This window comes from Scyliorhinus torazame, chromosome 3, assembly GCF_047496885.1.
Source record: "Scyliorhinus torazame isolate Kashiwa2021f chromosome 3, sScyTor2.1, whole genome shotgun sequence".
Lineage (NCBI taxonomy): Eukaryota > Metazoa > Chordata > Chondrichthyes > Carcharhiniformes > Scyliorhinidae > Scyliorhinus > Scyliorhinus torazame.
The window spans coordinates 43,933,662-43,951,663 of record NC_092709.1 but is presented as its reverse complement, the minus strand read 5'-3'; the positions used below and the strand labels follow the sequence as shown (position 1 = coordinate 43,951,663).

Genomic DNA, 18,002 nt, shown 5'->3' with positions numbered 1-18,002 from the left:
CAAAAAGAAACTAGTCTGAAACTCGATCTGTAGGGAAAATGACCTTTGTTTTTGTTAATGAACTGTGACATTGCTGCTCGTACTTCCGCACTCAGACTTGTGTTGAAGGTTGACCGCCAACCTTGGACACTTGCCACATGGCTTTTATTTTCAGAGAACTGCACAGATTTGTCGCTGGTCAGGTTTGTGGTGACTTAGACGCTGCATTCAATCAACCTGTGTGGATTTGAGGAGCACTGCTTCCCTCCGGAGCAAGTGCTGCTCCTTGACACAGCCACGGACCTCTTTAGTGCTCGACCTTTTTTCTTTCTGCTTTTGCCTTTAGTGCGGCTAAGGAAGCAGCGAGCAAAATGAAAGCTGGTGAAAGTAGTTCATGTGAGCGGCTGTTTGGATGTGACTTCTTTGCGAGTGGGAGCGTGTAGTGGAACACGTTCTCTGCGAGGCAGGAGAAGGGTCAGGCAGTCTCCTCAGATTAAAAGTTTACTACATCTCTCCTGCTTGTTCCACATTGGTGGGAGAGGCAGAGCTGCAGACTGCAAATATAATGCTTTGCACACCCGATTCCCTCCCTTCTACCAAGCAGGATCTAGCATCCAGCACATTCCCATAAATGGAAGCAACAGCAAGCAGGGGTACCTTGGTGAAAGTTGTGTTGATCTGTAACAGGTGGCATTGCTATACGAGCTTGTATGGGAGCAGCAGCAGACTACCTCTGATTTAATGTTCTTTGAGCACTGTATGAAATCTAAAACTGTCGGCCCCATAGCAGAGCCCAAATTAATATCAACTACACAACTGTGTATTTATAGCTGCCCTTTAAACAAAGTTATACCCACCGTCTGGATCAGCATTTCATTTTTTAAATTCTGGATAAGATTCAATTTAATTTGATGGCTTAAGTAAAATGGGGTCTGTTTTGATGGCCTGGGTCCTGGAGTTTTTGATCCGTAGTTTGGCATATTTACTTTGATTAAAACGTCTAAGTGTTTGTCGGTCAAATCTAAATTTCTGATTGTAATATTTGGAGATCTATCAATTATTCTTGGGCTACTGTCAGTGAGAATGCCAGCATCACCAAATGGACATTCTGAAGGTGGCGGCAAGGTGTAGCTTCTGGTTATTCCACCTAAGAGGTTATCATGGTTGAACTTGAACCTGACCTCCTGCATCCCAGGTTTGTATGTGCATTTTCTATTACAGAGGTGGAGTGCCAGTGAATACTGAACTGGCTGACCCACACTCCCGCCTTCTCTGAGCTGCTGACAGCTTTAGTACCCTGGCTGAGATCAGCTAACTTAAGTGTCTTCAAATTGATTCTGGCTGGCGTTGCTGACTCGGGTGTTATCTGTTGTGAGTGTGGCCAGTTTTTTTTTGGGGGGGGGTGGGTGAAATGACTTGATAGATAAATTTGGGGTGCAAGCCATTACAAAGTTATTGGTACCTGGTTAAAATCCAACACGTTTGTTGGACTTTAACCTGGTGTTGTAAGACTTCTACCTGCATACCCCAGTTCAATGCCGGCATCTCCATATCAATGTTATTGATGTCAGCTATTTTTTAAGAATAGTTTCTTGTAACTTCGGTAGCCTGCTTTCCCCATAATAAACATGATGTCATGCATGTACATTAGAATATGCAGAATTGCATTACATCTGAATTTGCTGAATGGGATCCAACAACATCTGTGATGACTTACAGTGGGGGTATGCTGCCGCCTTCTGGCTTTGCACCAATCTTTAGAACCTGGTGCATTGGCAGCAAGTGTTCTTGTATTTTAATTTCACATTTGATCATTGGTTTCTGCCTTTCAACAGTTGGTGAAATTTGTGTTGGCCGGGATTTTGCAAACAAAAGGCGCTAACAGCTCGTTAGACCTGTTGTGGCTATTTGCACTGGAACTTATTATTAGAGAGTAAACATCTGCGCTGGGGACCCAGGATCTGTGAACAGAGCAGGCAATGGTGTGACTCCTTAACCAAACTGACTGAAGAATCCTTACTGAGATGCACGAGGTGGGGAGGGACAATTCCTAACTCCCCAAAACAGGTGGGTTGGTGTTCGGTGAGTTGTGAAAGTTTCAGAATTTCAAATTGCATGCCAGCCCAATTCTAGGTTTAACACAGGCGGGGGACATTGGGAAGGCAACTGACCTGCTCCCAGGTTGGCTATTTACATACTCTCCACCTTCCCCAGTTTGAAAATCTATTGTTCAGAAGCACAGGTAGTCCAGATATCTCAACCTCATGGACTCTCTTGACTGTTCAGGTGCAGCAACAAATCGGGATGGCGGGTTGGGAAAACCTGTGCACATGAGCAGCTACTTTCTTATTTCCCCCTTTCAATTGTAGGAGAAATACAGCAGTACATGGAATGACTTCTTCCCTCAATGTCACTTTGAGAGCGGAAAATTAGAAGATACAATATTTGGATCAGCTGAGCAATTTGTATCAGTGTATCATTAAAAATGGGAGCAGGCGCCCATTGAGTTTGCTCCCCCATTCTCGAAGACCAAGATTGACCTGATTGTGGCTTAACTCCACTTTCATGCCTGTTTCCCCCATAACCCTTGTCAACCAATAATCTGCCTAACTCAAAGTAAAACATAGTTATACAATGACCCAGACTCCTCTGCCCTCTGTGGAAGAGAATTTCAAAGACCTCGGAAAGAAGACATTTCTTCTCGACCCTGCCCTTAAATGCGAGAACTCTTATTTTTAAACTGCCCCCCCCCCCCCAGTTCCAGATGTCCCCATGAGTTGCAACCCTGTCACGCTCCCTCCGAATCTCTTTTATGTTTCAATACGGTCACCTTGCACTCTTCTGAATTTCAATGAGTATAGGCCCAAGCTGCTCAACTATTCCTCACAAGATGACTTCTTCATCCTAGAAATCAGCCTCCTGGACCCTCTCTTAACTTGCTCCCATGTAAACAAACCCATCCTGCAGCAAATGAGACCAAAACTGCACACAGTCCTCCAGGTGCGGTCCCACCAGTACTCCGTACAATTGCAGCAAGACTTTTCTACCCCACAAATAAAGCCCAAAATTCCACTCGTCTTCCCAAATACCTGCTTTACCTCCATGCTAACTTTCTGTGATTCATGTACAAGGGCACCTGGTCCTCCCGTACTGTAGCATTTTGCAGACCCTCTCCATTAATAAAGTATTCTAATATTCTACTTCTCTATTGTCCCTGCCAAATAGACAACCTCACTTTTTCCCCACACAATAGTCCATCTGCCAAACTCTTGCCCACTCGCCCAGTCCATCCGTAACCCATTGCAGACCCGTTGTGCCCTTGCAATTGTTTTCCTACCTATCTTTGTGTCGTCAGCAAAGGCGCCTTCATCCAGATTATCAGTATACTGGAAATGATAAATGTTTGAGGTTCCTTGCTTTATAATGTTTTATCATTATTTTATGTTCTATCTATTGTGTTTTCCAGTTCTCACACTTGTGGTTAGGCGTACTAATGTCATTCTTTAATCCAGAAAATTCAAAAATCCAGAAATGACTTGGTCCTAAGCGCTCCAGTCTGGAGAGGTTAGTGCATTATGATTCCAGACCTCTCTGGAAAACCTGGCCGCTCAAGGGAGATGGGAATACTTTATAGAAAATGTAACTACCGCTGGACCATTGTCTGTTGGCCTCGAGGAGCAGGAGTGCTTCCCGTAGACTTGGAAGCTTACCTCCTCCCTGTGCTTCCGGTAACGCCGCAGCAACAAATTCCGCCTTTGGAGTCCTCCGCACCCAGCTGCTTTATTTATCAGGCTGGCTTCTGGGCAGTGATCCTGTTCAAAACAAAAAGTCACTTGTGGTGCTAAAACTCTCCATGAAACCCCTAGCCTAAACGTTTAGGTTTCCTGATTGAAACTCTGCTCCATGTTCAGTAAACCCTGACCCTTGCAATTCTAGGCTGCAGAGTCTGAACCAGGAATTATAAGTTAGAACAGTTAATTCACTTATAAATTGGTTGCCAAGAAGGAAAGAAAGAGATGGGTCGGATGCAAAGAAGGAAAGAAAGAGATGGGCTGAGAAAGAGAAAAGGAAAGGAAGAGATGGGCTGAGAAAGAGAGGGAGGAGACGGAAAGTTAATTATTGGTGGAGATTTTTAACAATTATAATTTGGGAATGAGCCTCCAGGCTTGTAAAAGGTTGTTTGGCAGTAATTAAGGTTCATCGTGTGTTTAAAAATTCACTTGCACTTAAATGGACAAGCTCTAACTTTCTGGAAGGTTTAGGTGGTAAGAGCCACAACCTCATGACTATCATGTGCTTCAACATCAAGTCTTTGGTGAGGTGCCAGTGTAGTGGACCTTCTGGCGTATCAGTGTATTTCCCACATCGACATCCGAATTTCCGTGTTTAACTGCACACGTGTGGACTCCGGAAAAGGCGGCCTGTGATTTACACTTCAATTCCAGCGAGTGCTGAAAGCCGCATTGCTATTCCTACCTCAAAATTGGGGCCAGTGGTTACAGAATAACCAGCTGGGTTGAATCTTAAATGTGTTGTTAGTTTTATATTTCAAAGTGTTTGTTTCATCATGGTTATGTTAGTCTTACAGCTGGCGCAAAAGCTGAGAGGACCCCATCAACCTCCTGAACTCTATAGAGTTGCCATTCCTTTTGATCCTGAACTGAGCTTTCAATCTCTCACCCAGTCCACCATCGTGATTGTGCTGTTTCACCTCTCTGCACTTTGCCTCCTTGCCTGCCTATCTTAATTTAAGCAGTTATATTCCTTATCTGGGCCTTTACCTTCGAGTAGTCAACTTATTGCTGACCTCCCCACCTCTTGCTTTCACAAGCTGGTGTTGACTTGCCCAGACTGTTAAAAAAAGATGCTCAATTGCACTTGTAACACTTGGGAATAATTTCCTGGTACAGTGAATTGCTGCATTTCTCATTTTACCATGTTTCTAAGAAGTCTACCTTTCATGCAGTTTCACCTCATGATTATTGAATGGCACTAAAACATAATGACATTTTCCCTCATTGAGTATGTCTAGACCCAGTTTAATTTTTAAATTTACAATGCTCCATAAGCTCGCTCTCCTTCCTTAACTCTGATGACAAAGCCGAGATATTTAAAAGTTTTCCATTCCTCTGTTTTCCAGTTAAATTAAGAGTTCCTGCTTGCACAATATAGAACTCGCAATGTAGAAAATATATTGCATGGGGAACCTTTTCTCGCTCATGATTTAAACTTGAGAAACAGGTCAGAGGGGTACGGAGACTGCCCACTTTGTAAAGGATTGACATTTTTTTAAACCGGGTCTCGTGGGGAAAGAAAATGCTTTTTGCCACTTGGCTTTTTCAGCGCATGGCTGCAATGTGTTGGTGAAAACTGATTGTGTTTACTGCATCTTTAAAGCTCGTGTGAATCTCGATGCTGGCCTTCGCAGGCAGATGATTACCCTCTAGCTTCCTAGTTATTTGTGTGCCGTCATTTCTCCTTTCCTCGACCAAAGTCTGTGGTGTCACGGTACTTAAAAACAATTAAGTAGGGACTATGGGTCTGCAAGTGGGCTGGAACGCATATCCTCAGCCTGGCTGGTTTTTGCTCACACTGGATGATGTTCTTGGCAGGCTGGCAGCAGGAATGTTAATCTACTTGTAAATATTATTTCAATTATGCACTTTTTTCTTAGAATTAGAGTAGGTATTGCATCACCACTGATGTCGCCTTTATTGAGGTGCATCCCAGAGCTGAAATCCATGGACAGCTGCAGTATATTTTCTTTTCAAAAATCAATTTCCAGTTAAGGGGCAATTTAGCGTGGCCAATCCACCTACCCTGCACATCTTTGGGTTGTGGGGGTGAGACCCACGCAGACTCTGGGAGAATGTGCAAACGCCACACGGACAGTGACCCAGGGCTGGGATCGAACCCGATGGTGCTGTGAGGCAGTAGTGCGAACCACTGCACCACCATGCCGCCCCATGCAGTATATTTTCTTTGGAGATTGTGTTTTCAATTGTTTAAAAATTAAAACCAATCTCGGAAGAGGTGTCCTGTACGTGGATGTCTATCGAGGGTGTTTGACGCAGACCAAAGACAAAATGAAATTTTTTTTTTCCTCTCCCTAATGGCAGCTGTCAGGGCATGGGCCAACATTTTAAAGTCTGTTTTTGAATTGGTTAATTTGCAGTGTGACTCTTGTGTGACACTGATTTTTCTCTGCGTTCTAAGTGTTGAATACTGTGGGTTCATGTGCAGTCCGTAAAAGGTCAACACGTCAGTTTACGGGACAGATGTAAAGAGTGTACGCAATTCAGTGAGATTTTTTTAAACAAATAACGTAGATCTCATTTTTTGTATATTTAATCTGTTTTGTATTGCATAAGGATTCCAGTTTGTGTGTGGGGGTGTGTGGGTGTACGTGTGTGTGTGCGCATGTGTGTGTACACAATTGTCCTCAATGCCTTGCCGCGAGCCAGGGAAGTGGCACAAGATTCAAGGGAATCCTCTCGGAGGCCTTGATGGTTCTTTTTCATCTTCAAAATAAGGCTAATTTCTATCCAGGATTGTGAATTTTAAAAAAGATTTCTGAACTCTGCAAGTGAAGGATATCAGCTTGGAGAATTCCTCAGCCTTCTACTTTTGCCATTCAAAGTGAGCAGGAAGCAGTCCGTATTTAGCATTCATTCCTCCGAGATTCCTGAGTGCCTTTACTGTACCAATCATTCATGTAACTTCGTAAATGGAAGTGCCGAACCCTGCTGAGCCACGAGCACCCCTTTCCTCCCTGTGGCCTAAATTCACAGATTAGGAAGACATTTGTCAAGCATGGATTCTAACCTAGTTACCCAGAAGCCAAAGAACTGTGTTTGACTGGCTGTGCGCTGTCCTATTCTACCTCCCACCAACCCTCCAAACTTCCTCAGTCGAGGAATATATCGAGACAAAGGCTACTATTTTAATTTTATTGTTAGTTTAACGGTATACGCCTCACCAAGCTAGACCTGTTCCCTCCCAAATTGCTTGGAGTTGCACAGAAGTGTATTTGTAACTGCTGTTGTCCAACTGTAAATCAGGACTTGACTGTAAGTAGGCAGGAATTTGATATGATTGTGTGTCAACAATTGTGCTTAAGGACAAGTCTGTTCAAAAAAAAATTAAAAAAAATTCAATTTTATTGCAACTTCAGTCTCCAGAATTCTGCTTGTTTAAGATCTCAAATTGGTAATTTGGCTCATTCACTGTTTATTCTAATCCCACAGTGGAAGCATCCGTCCATAGCAGTCATGTCCACTGCACAGATAAGACCATTGAGGCGGCAGAGGCGCTTCTCCATATGGATTCTCCAACCAGCCTGAGGGATGACAAGAACAGTGGTATGTACCCACCCTTTTAACATTAAATCCATTCCCCAAGCTGGTTATTTATCGAACATGGCTTATGATTGGTCAGCTGTAAAGGTTTAACACCCTTGTAAAAGGAAAATATTCTGGCGCTGAATTATTCTCACTAGGGAGCCGTTTGCATCACGGAAATTCTCCTCTTTATTTCAAGTGCCCCTCCTGAATGTCACCGTAGATGTAATTCTAGAACGTGGCCCAGAAGGTCAATCTTTGGGTCACAGAGTTGGAAGTTCACAGTGCTGACTGTGAAGCCAGATTGGAGCGGTCATGTTCAAAGCTATAACAAGATGCACTCGACGGCTGTCAAAGCCGTCTTATGGATTATCAAGAGAGAGCTTCTCATTTGGGGTGCTTGCTGACAAATGTTTCTCTGCTTCCTTTTGGGGGTGTGGCCTAGTGGGTTTTATCTCTGCTTACTTTTGTCATTTTAAATGGGGGTCAGAAATATCTAAAGTTTTGATCAAAGTTACTTAAATTGTCATGCTTCTAATTCGGTTGGTTCGAGAATATTTTGCCATTTCCTTCATTTTTATTCAATTATAAGACCATAAGATATAGCAGCAGAATTAGGCCACTCGGCCCATCGAGTCTGCTCCGCCATTCAATCATGGCTGGTATTTTTCTCATCCCCATTCTCCTGCCTTTTCCCCATAACTCCTGATCCCCTTATTAATCAAGAACCTATCTATCTCTGTCTTAAAGACGCTCAGTGATTTGGCCTCCGCAGCCTTCTGCGGCAAAGAGTTCCACAGATTCACCACCCTCTGGCTGAAGAAATTCCTCCTCACCTCTGTTTTAAAGGATGGTCCCTTTAGTCTGAGATGGTGCCCTCTGGTTCTAGTTTTTCCTACAAGTGGAAACATCCTCTCCACGTCCACTCTATCCAGGCCTCGCAGTATCCCGTAAGTTTCAATAAGATCCCCCCCCTCATCCTTCTAAACTCCCAACGAGTACAGACCCAGAGTCCTCAACCGTTCCTCATAATAAACAGAAGAGACAGCCCCTTAGCTCACCAGATAAAAGTTGGCATGAAATTGAGCCAACCCAGGCCCATGTTTGTTGTGCGCATGCTTGCTGATCTCACCCAGGGTTGCAGGGTAACGCTTGGCCTCCGTGACAATTTCCGAATTGCTGTGTGAACGCTGATAAGTTCAGTTTTCACATTCTGACATGAAGTTCTGCTGTACTTAACATAAGGAATATGAACAGGAGCAGGCCATTTTGTCTTTCGTGCCTGCCCCACCATTCAATGAAAACATGGCTGATCTTCTATCTCAACTGCACCTTTCAGCACCAATCCCATATCTCTTAATTCTTGTCGCACCTTAAAATCCATCGATCTCTTGTACCTGTTGGATATATCAAACAGCTTGAGAATCCACGGCCCTCTGCGATACTGTATTCCAGGGGCCCCCAACCACTTGATTGAGAAAATACGTCCTGCTCTTGGGCATAATAGCTGACCCCTTAATCTGGGACAGCATCTCCAGTTCTAGATTTTCCAGAAACGTCTTCCATCCCCTACCTTGTCAAGCCAATAAGGAATTTTTATGTTCCAATGAGATCATTTCTCATTCATTTAAGGCCTAGAAAATAGGCGACTCTCTTCTCAGGAAAATCTCCTCGTCCCAGGACTCGGTTGAGTAAATGTCTGTCGCACTCCCTCTATATCCTTCCTTGGGTAAAGGGACTGAAATGGCACATTGTACACCATGGTACACCAGGTGTAGTCTCACTAAGGACCTATACAACCACAGTAAGACTTCTCTGGGGTAACATGGGGCACAATGTTAGCACTGCTGTCTCAAGAAGCTGAGGCCCCGGGTTCGATTCATGCTCTGGGTCACTGTCCGTGTGGAGTTTGCACACTCTCCCGTGTTTGCATGAGTTTCGTCCCCACAACCCAAAGATGTGCAGGTTAGGTGAATTGGCCACGCTAAAATTTAATTGGAAAAAATGATTTGGGTCCTCTAAATTTATTAAAAAAAAGACTTTTCTGCTCTTATACTCCAATCCCTTTGAAATACAGGTGACCATAACGTTTGCCTTTCTAATTGCTTGCTGCATGTTAACGGTCTGTGATTTTAAGATAAAGATAGATAGTTTTTGAAGAATAAAGGGATTAAGGGTCATGGTGTTCGGGCCGGAAAGTGGAGCGGAGTCCACAAAAGATCAGCCATGATCTCATTGAATGGCGGAGCAGGCTCGAGGGGCCAGATGGCCTACTCCTGCTCCTAGTTCTCATGTTCTTATGTTCATATACAATATCCAGGTCCCTATGAATACAAACATTTCCCAAACACATTCTATTCAAAATAAACATTTGCTATGTTTATTTTCCCTACAAAACGGGGTAACTTCACATTACTCCACATTACATGTTCTTGCCCACTCACTTAACCAACTTGTATTCCTTTGCAGCCTCTTTCTGCCCTCTATACAACATACTTTTCCGCCTAACTTTGTATTGTCAGCAAATTTGGATACATTACAGTCAGTCCCTTCCTCTAAGTCATAGTATGGTTTCAAATAGCTGAGGTGTAAGCACTGATCCAGGTGATAGCCCACTAGTTATATCCGGTTCCTGTTCAGAAATCGCTTCAGCCTATACATTTATATTTGGCAGCTTCTTTCCATTAAAATCTCCATTAGCAATGTGTTTTACCTCTTGGTCACTTGGATTTGTGCAATCTGACCGCCACATTCCTCCAAATGAAATCTTTTCAGTTGCATTTTTATCCTAATTAACTCAAATTTCCAGTGTCCAAAGTTAAGGGTTTCGGGGGGGGGGGGGGAAATCAGAACTATATCTGTTTTACCACAGCAAATTTGTTGATTGAATGCTTTTTGTGTCTCGTATCCTTCATCAATGTTTTTACTTGAAGATCTCAGCCTTTCACAAAAGTTGGTGGTTAAACCTGATATTTGTCTCAGAGCTGCTCGCTGGGAACTGAACTTTTATCACAGAAATCGCAGCGGCGAAACAAACCCTGCCAGTGTCTGTGCTCCACACGTGCTTCCTCCCACCCTAATTCCTCGAACCCTATCAGCACATCCTTCTATTCCTTTCTCCCTCGTGTATTTATCTAGTTTCTCTTTCAAAACATCCATGCTCTTTACCTTGACTAATCCAAGTGGTAACAACTTCCACATTCTAACCACTCCCTGAGCAAAGAAGTGCCCCCTGAATTCTTTATTGGATTTAGTAGTGAATATCTTCTATTTATGACCCCGAGTATTGGGTCCAGCTCTCTTTCCACCCCCCCCCCCTTCCCCTCCCCCCCACCTTCAGAAGTGGATACCATCGTTCTATATCTACTCTGCCTAGATCTTTTGATCATTTTAAATACTTCTATTTTGTCACTTCTTGGCCATAAGAGCTCCAGCGCTTACAGCCCTTCCTGACAGTTATAACCTTGCAGTTCCTGCATTATCCTCGTGAATCTTTGTTGATTACTTGTTCAGTGTCTTTATATCTCCTTGTAATAAGGTCTGGGCAGCACGGTGGTGAGTGGTTAGCATTGCTGCCTACGGCACTGAGGACTGGGGTTCGATCCCAGCCCCAGGTCACTGTCCGTGTGGAGTTTGCAGATTCTGTCCGTGTCTGTGTGGGTTTTGCCCCCACAACCCAAAGATGTGCAGGCTAGGGGGATTGGCCATGTTAAATTGCCCCTTAAATTGTTAAAATGATATGTTAAAATGTCTAAATTTATATTTAAAAAATCCTTGTAATAAAGCAACCAGAACTCTTATCAGTGTGCTCCATCTCTGTTCTTATTAAGACTCTATGTTAACACAATTTCTTTTCAATTCTGTTTCTATACTCCTGTGTTTTGTTTGTACTTTTCACGGTTTTGTTAACTTGCATTGCACTTTTAATGATCTGTACCCTAAGGCCCTTTGCCCCTCTACCCCACTTCAATTGTTATTTGTTGGCAATCCAACCGGTGGTTACAATCACGCCGCGTCCTTGGAGGATAGCCTGCTGCTGCAATGACTTCAAAATCTGAAGCAAGGACACTCATCTTCCATTTCAAATTAACCCTCTTATTATTTTTACCCCTCCCCGTGTCTGTCTCTGTCTGTCTGTCTCTGTCTGTGTGTCTCTGTCTGTGTGTCTCTGTCTGTGTGTCTCTGTCTGTGTGTCTCTGTCTGTGTGTCTCTGTCTGTGTGTCTCTGTCTGTGTGTCTCTGTCTGTGTGTCTCTGTCTGTGTGTCTCTGTCTGTGTGTCTGTCTGTGTGTCTGTCTGTGTGTCTGTCTGTGTGTCTGTCTGTGTGTCTCTGTCTGTGTGTCTCTGTCTGTGTGTCTCTGTCTGTGTGCCTCTGTCTGTGTGCCTCTGTCTGTGTGCCTCTGTCTGTGTGCCTCTGTCTGTGTGCCTCTGTCTGTGTGCCTCTGTCTGTGTGCCTCTGTCTGTGTGCCTCTGTCTGTCTGTGTGCCTCTGTCTGTCTGTGTGTCTCTGTCTGTCTGTGTGTCTCTGTCTGTCTGTGTGTCTCTGTCTGTCTGTGTGTCTCTGTCTGTCTGTGTGTCTCTGTGTGTCTGTGTGTCTGTGTGTCTGTGTGTCTGTGTGTCTGTGTGTCTGTGTGTCTGTGTGTCTGTGTGTCTGTCTGTGTGTCTGTCTGTGTGTCTGTCTGTGTGTCTGTCTGTGTGTCTGTCTGTGTGTCTGTCTATGTGTGTGTGTGTGTGTGTCTGTCTGTGTATGTGTGTGTCTCTGTCTGTCTTTCATTTACAAATCTGGAGCATTCAAGGGCCACAGATCTCACAAACCTTATACAGATTATTGGTTAATACACTTGTGTTGGGACTCCGGGGTCTGTGGGGCTGGAATCGACCGGGCACTAACCCAGGGTGTCGTAACGCTACCGACCTTCCATTGGTCTGAGTAACTACCTTTACCCACTATTCCCTATTTGGTGTTTTGTGGCGATCTTGCTATCCATGATGCTACTTGTCCTCTTATTCTGAACTTGGGCGTGAGTTTACTATGCGTACATACCTAATATTCCAGTATGCAACAGCACTAGTTACTGTACAAATGGAATGATTTATTTACCTTCTGGGCCCTTCGAGATGATTATAGAAAATTTATGACAATCTGTATTGGTGGCTTCAGAAACTGTGGGCAGGATTCTTTGTCTGCGCCCTCCGCAAGACCGCCACGGGCGGGACGCAGACCATGTAAAGTTCCATTGATTTCGGGTGGGAATTTCCAATCGCCAGGCTGGAGAATCCTGCCCTGTATGTGTGGGTATGTCTGGAAAAAATGTTTATCTGATTCTAATTACAAACCTGCAATTGTTTTTCTTTTGTATCCTGTCAACTAGAAAGTACATTAGGTAACAAGCAACTGAGGTTGCTGAGAGCTGATGTTCTGGTCTGTAAATTAATTAATTTCTCTTCTGTAGCAGTCCACATGGGGAATTGAGGTCAAGTGTGGCTCTCAGACTATGGGGTTAGAGGCAAAATTCCTGTGCAAATGTAATTGTTGTGGTCCCTTGAGCCACAGTGCGTGCACAGTATCTGTCACGGGGCAAGGCGTCTGTTGTATCCTCTGGCAGCCATGGCCGTCTACACCTAGCAGGCATATTGGCGAGAGGGTGCTGAGGATTATTAAATGAATGCCAAGGCAGGGCTATGATGCTAGGCGGGGAGGTAGATGAGAGATGGGAGGGGGCGTTTGATGATGAAGTTGGAAAGATGAAAAAGTCTCGGCTATAATGATATTCCAACACTGGAGGGAGGCTGGCAGGAAGTCATGAGACTGGCAAAATTTAATAAGAAGTATTTAGAAGTAAACCTAGAAATTGAGGATTTGTATTTCTTTGGGAGTAAAAAAAAAAATCAGTGTTCAAAAATGCATGCAAGATGTTGTCAGGGATGGCTGAGTGTGGGGTGGGTGGAGTGAGCAGGGCAAACGGGGCCTGGGTCCAGATGTTAAAGAAGTGGAACTGGAGTGTGGGATACAGTTGTGATAGGCCTCGAAGCCTGACTTGGCAAGGTTCAGATATTTAGAAATCAGGATAAAAGTTTTTTTAAAATGCCTATCTTTTTCCATGAGCCAGGTGTGTGCCTTGAAAGGCCCAGAAGCTGTGTAAATGCTGGTCGATTTGCTGACCTGGTTGCAGGGGCTGTTTAGCACAGGGCTAAATCGCTGGCTTTGAAAGCAGACCAAGGCAGGCCAGCAGCACGGTTCGATTCCCGTAACAGCCTCCCCGAACAGGCGCCGGAATGTGGCGACTAGGGGCTTTTCACAGTAACTTCATTTGAAGCCTACTTGTGACAATAAGCGATTTTCATTTCATTTCATTCATGTGCACCAGCTGCTCATTTCCCAATGGGAAATTCTATTGCAGAGACACCTGGTGGCCTGACAGAATAGTGATTGCCAAATGTAGACATTTAAAATGGCAAATTTACCACTTCAAAGCTAAGCACATGACACGTTTATTGTTTTCAATCAAATATATCAGATCTACAACAATGTTTTGCACATTAGTTAGAGGAAACTATATATCTTGGCTATATTTACTATTCTCGAGTGAAGGAATGTTCAAGCTGTCCAAATGCAGCAAGACGTGAACAATAAATACACAGGCTTGGGCTGATGAGTTGCAAGTGACTTTCACATCGAACAAGTTCCAGGCAATGGTCATGTTCAATAAGAGCTGAATCCACTACGATCAACATCCTGGGGCGGGGGGTTTACCATTGACCAGAAACCCAACTGGACTAGCCATATAAATATGGTGGCTACAAGAGCAGGTCAAAGACTAGGCATCCTGCAGCGAGTAACTCCCCTCCTGACTCACCAAAGCCTATCCGTCATCTACAAGTCAGGAATGTGATGGAATACTCTCCACTTGCCTGGATGAGTGCCGCTCCAACAACACTCGAAGTTTAACACCATCCAAGACAAAACTCACTTGATTGGCTCCCCTTCCACAAATATTCACTCCCCCCACCACTGATGGACAGTAGCAGCTGTGCGTACCATTTACAAGATGCACTGCACAAACTCACCCAAGGCTCCTTAGGCAGCACCTTCCGATCACACAACCACTACCATCTAGAAGGACGAGCAGCCGATATCTGGGAACACCACCGCCTGGAAGTTGCCCTCCCAAGTCACTCACCACCCTGACGTGGAAATATATCGCCGTTCCTTCACTGTCGTTGGATCAAAATCCTTGAACACCCTCCTTAACAGCACAGTGGGTGTACCTACACCACATGACTGGAGCAGTTCAAGAAGGTAGCTCACCACCACCTTCTCCAGGGCACTTGGGGGTGGGCAATAAATGCAGGCCTAGCCAGCGGCACCCACATTGTAAAATGAATTAAAATAAAGGAGATAAGGGCATCACCTGTTGAGCCAGTAAGAATGATGGCTATTATTGTAATAATTGGTTTTTAGCACGTTTAGTGCCATCCTCGGAAGACGTAAGAGCATGCATTGCCACAATTCATCATTTCATTGTATGGGAACAATGGCATTGCTAACTCGAGGATCTTTTACTGTTGATATATTTGATGCTATTCGTACCTGGGAATTCAATATCTTGGGTCATTTGAAATTACAAAAGTAAGAGATAATGATGCCTCTTATGATGAGTGCTATAGCATCCCTACAGTGCAGAAGGAGACCATTCGGCCCATTGAGTCTGCACCGACCCTCCGAAATAGCACCATGCCTTGGCAGATCCTATCCCCTTACCCCACTCAACCTGCACGTATTTGGACCGGGAGGAAACCGGACATGGGGAAAGCGTGCAAACTCGACACAGACAGTAACCCAAGGCCGGAATCGAATCTCGGTCACTGATGCTGTGAGGGGACAGTGCTAACCACTGTGCCCTGGCATTTTGGCTCGTTCTTCGGATCGCACTATATTTGTGTCACAAAAGCTGGAAATACGATCCACATCAATTTTGATACTCTAAATTTGATTGCTCTTTTAAGTGGGAAATAATTTTTGATTGTGAAATATTAGTCCTGAGGGTGTGTCAAAAAGACATTGAGATAGTACAGTAATTTTGACCCAAGTGCTGCGCATGAACAGCGTCACTGAGGTGATTGTACCAATTCCAGATTCAGAGTTACAACAACTGCAACCACCCCCATCTCCATCAGACGCTTACCAGTAATCAAAGAACAGAAGAAAAAGGAGGAGGGGGAGCTGTGGGCAAGGAAGAGGAGGAAGATGGGGTGGGGAGGATCCAAGGGAGCCTCTTTGCTTCCTTGGTAGCAAAACAAAACTTGGATTTTTCTTTTGCTGAGATCAATAACTTTCCCATCTTTACATGATTGATTGCATTGTGCCCAAATATACAACAATATTGGGGAGATTTCAAATTTCCAGCCTATGCGTAAAATAACTTGGGTGGGTGAAAGTTAAAACCCCTCATTAATTGTTTTGATCCAGTTTGTCTAATTTCTTATTGGCCTTGCATGAATTTAATAACTGTTTAATAAGTTGTCCAGTCCTCAATTGCCGAAGTGTTCTCTAAATTTGGTAGAGATTGTATTAGCGCCTCAAATCCTTTCATCTTCCGGACCAAGTTAAATATCATGTAATCAGTTTAAACTGCATGAAAGAATATCTTTGAAAATTGCTATTTTTACATTAGAGGAGCAAATTACAGCATGAGAGTTCAAGCTTCCTGCATTGATGGGCTGTTTAAATACTACAAGAATATACCATGAGTTTCACCGGTCATCTGTTAAGTTTTTAAATTCTTGTTTTGTTAATTTGCATATATTTTGAGCTGTAGATACGGACTGGCCAGGCCTGACCATCAATGGGGAGGCAGGGGCTAAGAAGAATCCTTTCCAAACTTCTAGACCCAGGAAATTTGAAATGGAAAATCCTGCAAGCGAGAGATATAAAATTGCACAGGAGGCAGATGTTTGAGGCTTTGAGGTTTGAGCACCATGCGCAGGAGAATTTGATGTTAAACAACAACACCACCTCCACAATAGTCCTCAATACCGGGGGCCCACAATGCTGCGTATTTAGACTCCTACTATACTCCCTATACACAAATGACTGTGGCAAAATTGGGTCTACAAGTTTGCTGATGACACGACCACAGTGGGTCGGACCTCGAACAACGACGAGTCAGAATACAGGAGGGAGATAGAGAACCTAGTGGAGTGGTGCAGCGACAACAATCTATCCTGGTCATTGACTTAAGGAAGCAAAGTACTGTACACACCCCTGTCTGCATCAATGGAGCAGAGGTGGAGATGGTTGATGCTTCAAATACTTAGGTGTGCACATCACCAAAAATCTGTCCTGGTCCACCCACGTCAACGCTACCACTAAGAAAGCACAACAGCACCTATACTCCCTCAGTAAACTAAGGAAATTCGGCATGCCCACACTGACTCTTACCAACTTTTACAGATGCACCATAGAAAGCATCCTATCGGGCTGCATCACAGCCTGGTATGGCAACTGCTCGGCCCAGGACCGCAAGAAACAGAGTCGTGAACACAGCCCAGCCCATCACACAAACCTGCCTCCCATCCATTCACTCTACGCTTCCCGCTGCCTGGGGAAAGCGGGCAGCATAATCAAAGACCCCTCCCACCCGGCTTACTCCCTCTTCCAATTTCTTCCATCGGGCAGGAGTTACAAAAGTCTGAGAACACGCACGAACATTCAAAAACAGCTTCTTCCCCGCTGTTACCAGACTCCTAAACGACCCTCTTATGGACAGACCTGATTAATACTTCACTCCTGTATGCTTCACCCGATGTCTGTGTCTATGCATTTACATTGTGTACCTTGTGTTGCCCTATTACGTATTTTCTTTTCATGTACTATGAGCTGCTCACAGAAAAATACTTTTCACTGTACCTCGGTATACGTGACAATAAACAAATCCAATCCAATCCATGTGCTTCATTTTACCCGAAAATTCTTCAAATTTGATTTGGTGACAACTCGAGGTTAGTTGATACTTTTGAGTCAGATGCTTGAGCTTTCAAGCCCATTCTAGGGCCAGCGCGGTGTCGAGGCTGACACACCAATGCAATACTGACATTGTGCTGCAGTGTCCTCCTTTGGATGCAATATGAAAGTGAGGCCTTAATTGCCGGTTCATGTGGCTGTACAAGATAAAGAGCAGCATCCTGCACAGTGTCCTTGCCAATGTAAATGTCGCCACAGCCTTGGAGGACCGTGGGCTGCTCCCCCCTTTTGATAGCTGACTGGTGGTGATTTGACCCGAGGGTCACCACACCTCAGTCGAGGTTGGGAAGGCGGGCCTTCATGAGTAAACTTAGCCGGTACAGGAATTGAAACCGCACTCCAGACCTTGCTCTGCATCGCTAACCAGCTGCCTAGCCAACTGAGCTAAACTGGCCCCTCCTCACCAATACCTCAGAACCAATGTAAATAATGAAAAACTCATTACTCTTGGTGCTTTACAGAACCTTTTACTGTACTCCAAATGTTGCCATGTTCATCTCCATAGAATTTACAGTGCAGAAGGAGGCCATTCGGCCCATTGATATGCACCAGTCCTTGGAAAGAGCACCCTATTTAAGTCCAACCCATCTCCAGGACTGCACTTCAGTATTCCAGGCATTCCTGAGAGCTGCGATGAAGTGCTATATAAGTAAAAGTACATC

The 18,002-nt window shown here is 44.3% G+C and overlaps 1 protein-coding gene across 11 annotated transcripts in view; it reads left to right on the top strand.

Moving 5' to 3' along the window:
- Positions 1 to 18,002, top strand: part of elf2a (E74-like factor 2a (ets domain transcription factor)) — a 147,797-nt gene that overhangs the window by 99,188 nt on the left and 30,607 nt on the right. For 9 of the 11 annotated variants that reach the window (XM_072495579.1, XM_072495583.1, XM_072495582.1 and 6 more), the window contains one exon: positions 7,227 to 7,340. In XM_072495579.1, coding sequence (XP_072351680.1) covers positions 7,227 to 7,340 — 114 coding nt within the window. Of the gene's footprint in view, positions 1 to 1,776; positions 2,047 to 3,520; positions 3,544 to 7,226; positions 7,341 to 18,002 lie in introns of those variants that run through there. The other 2 variants (XM_072495587.1, XM_072495589.1) reach the window with 2 other exon arrangements.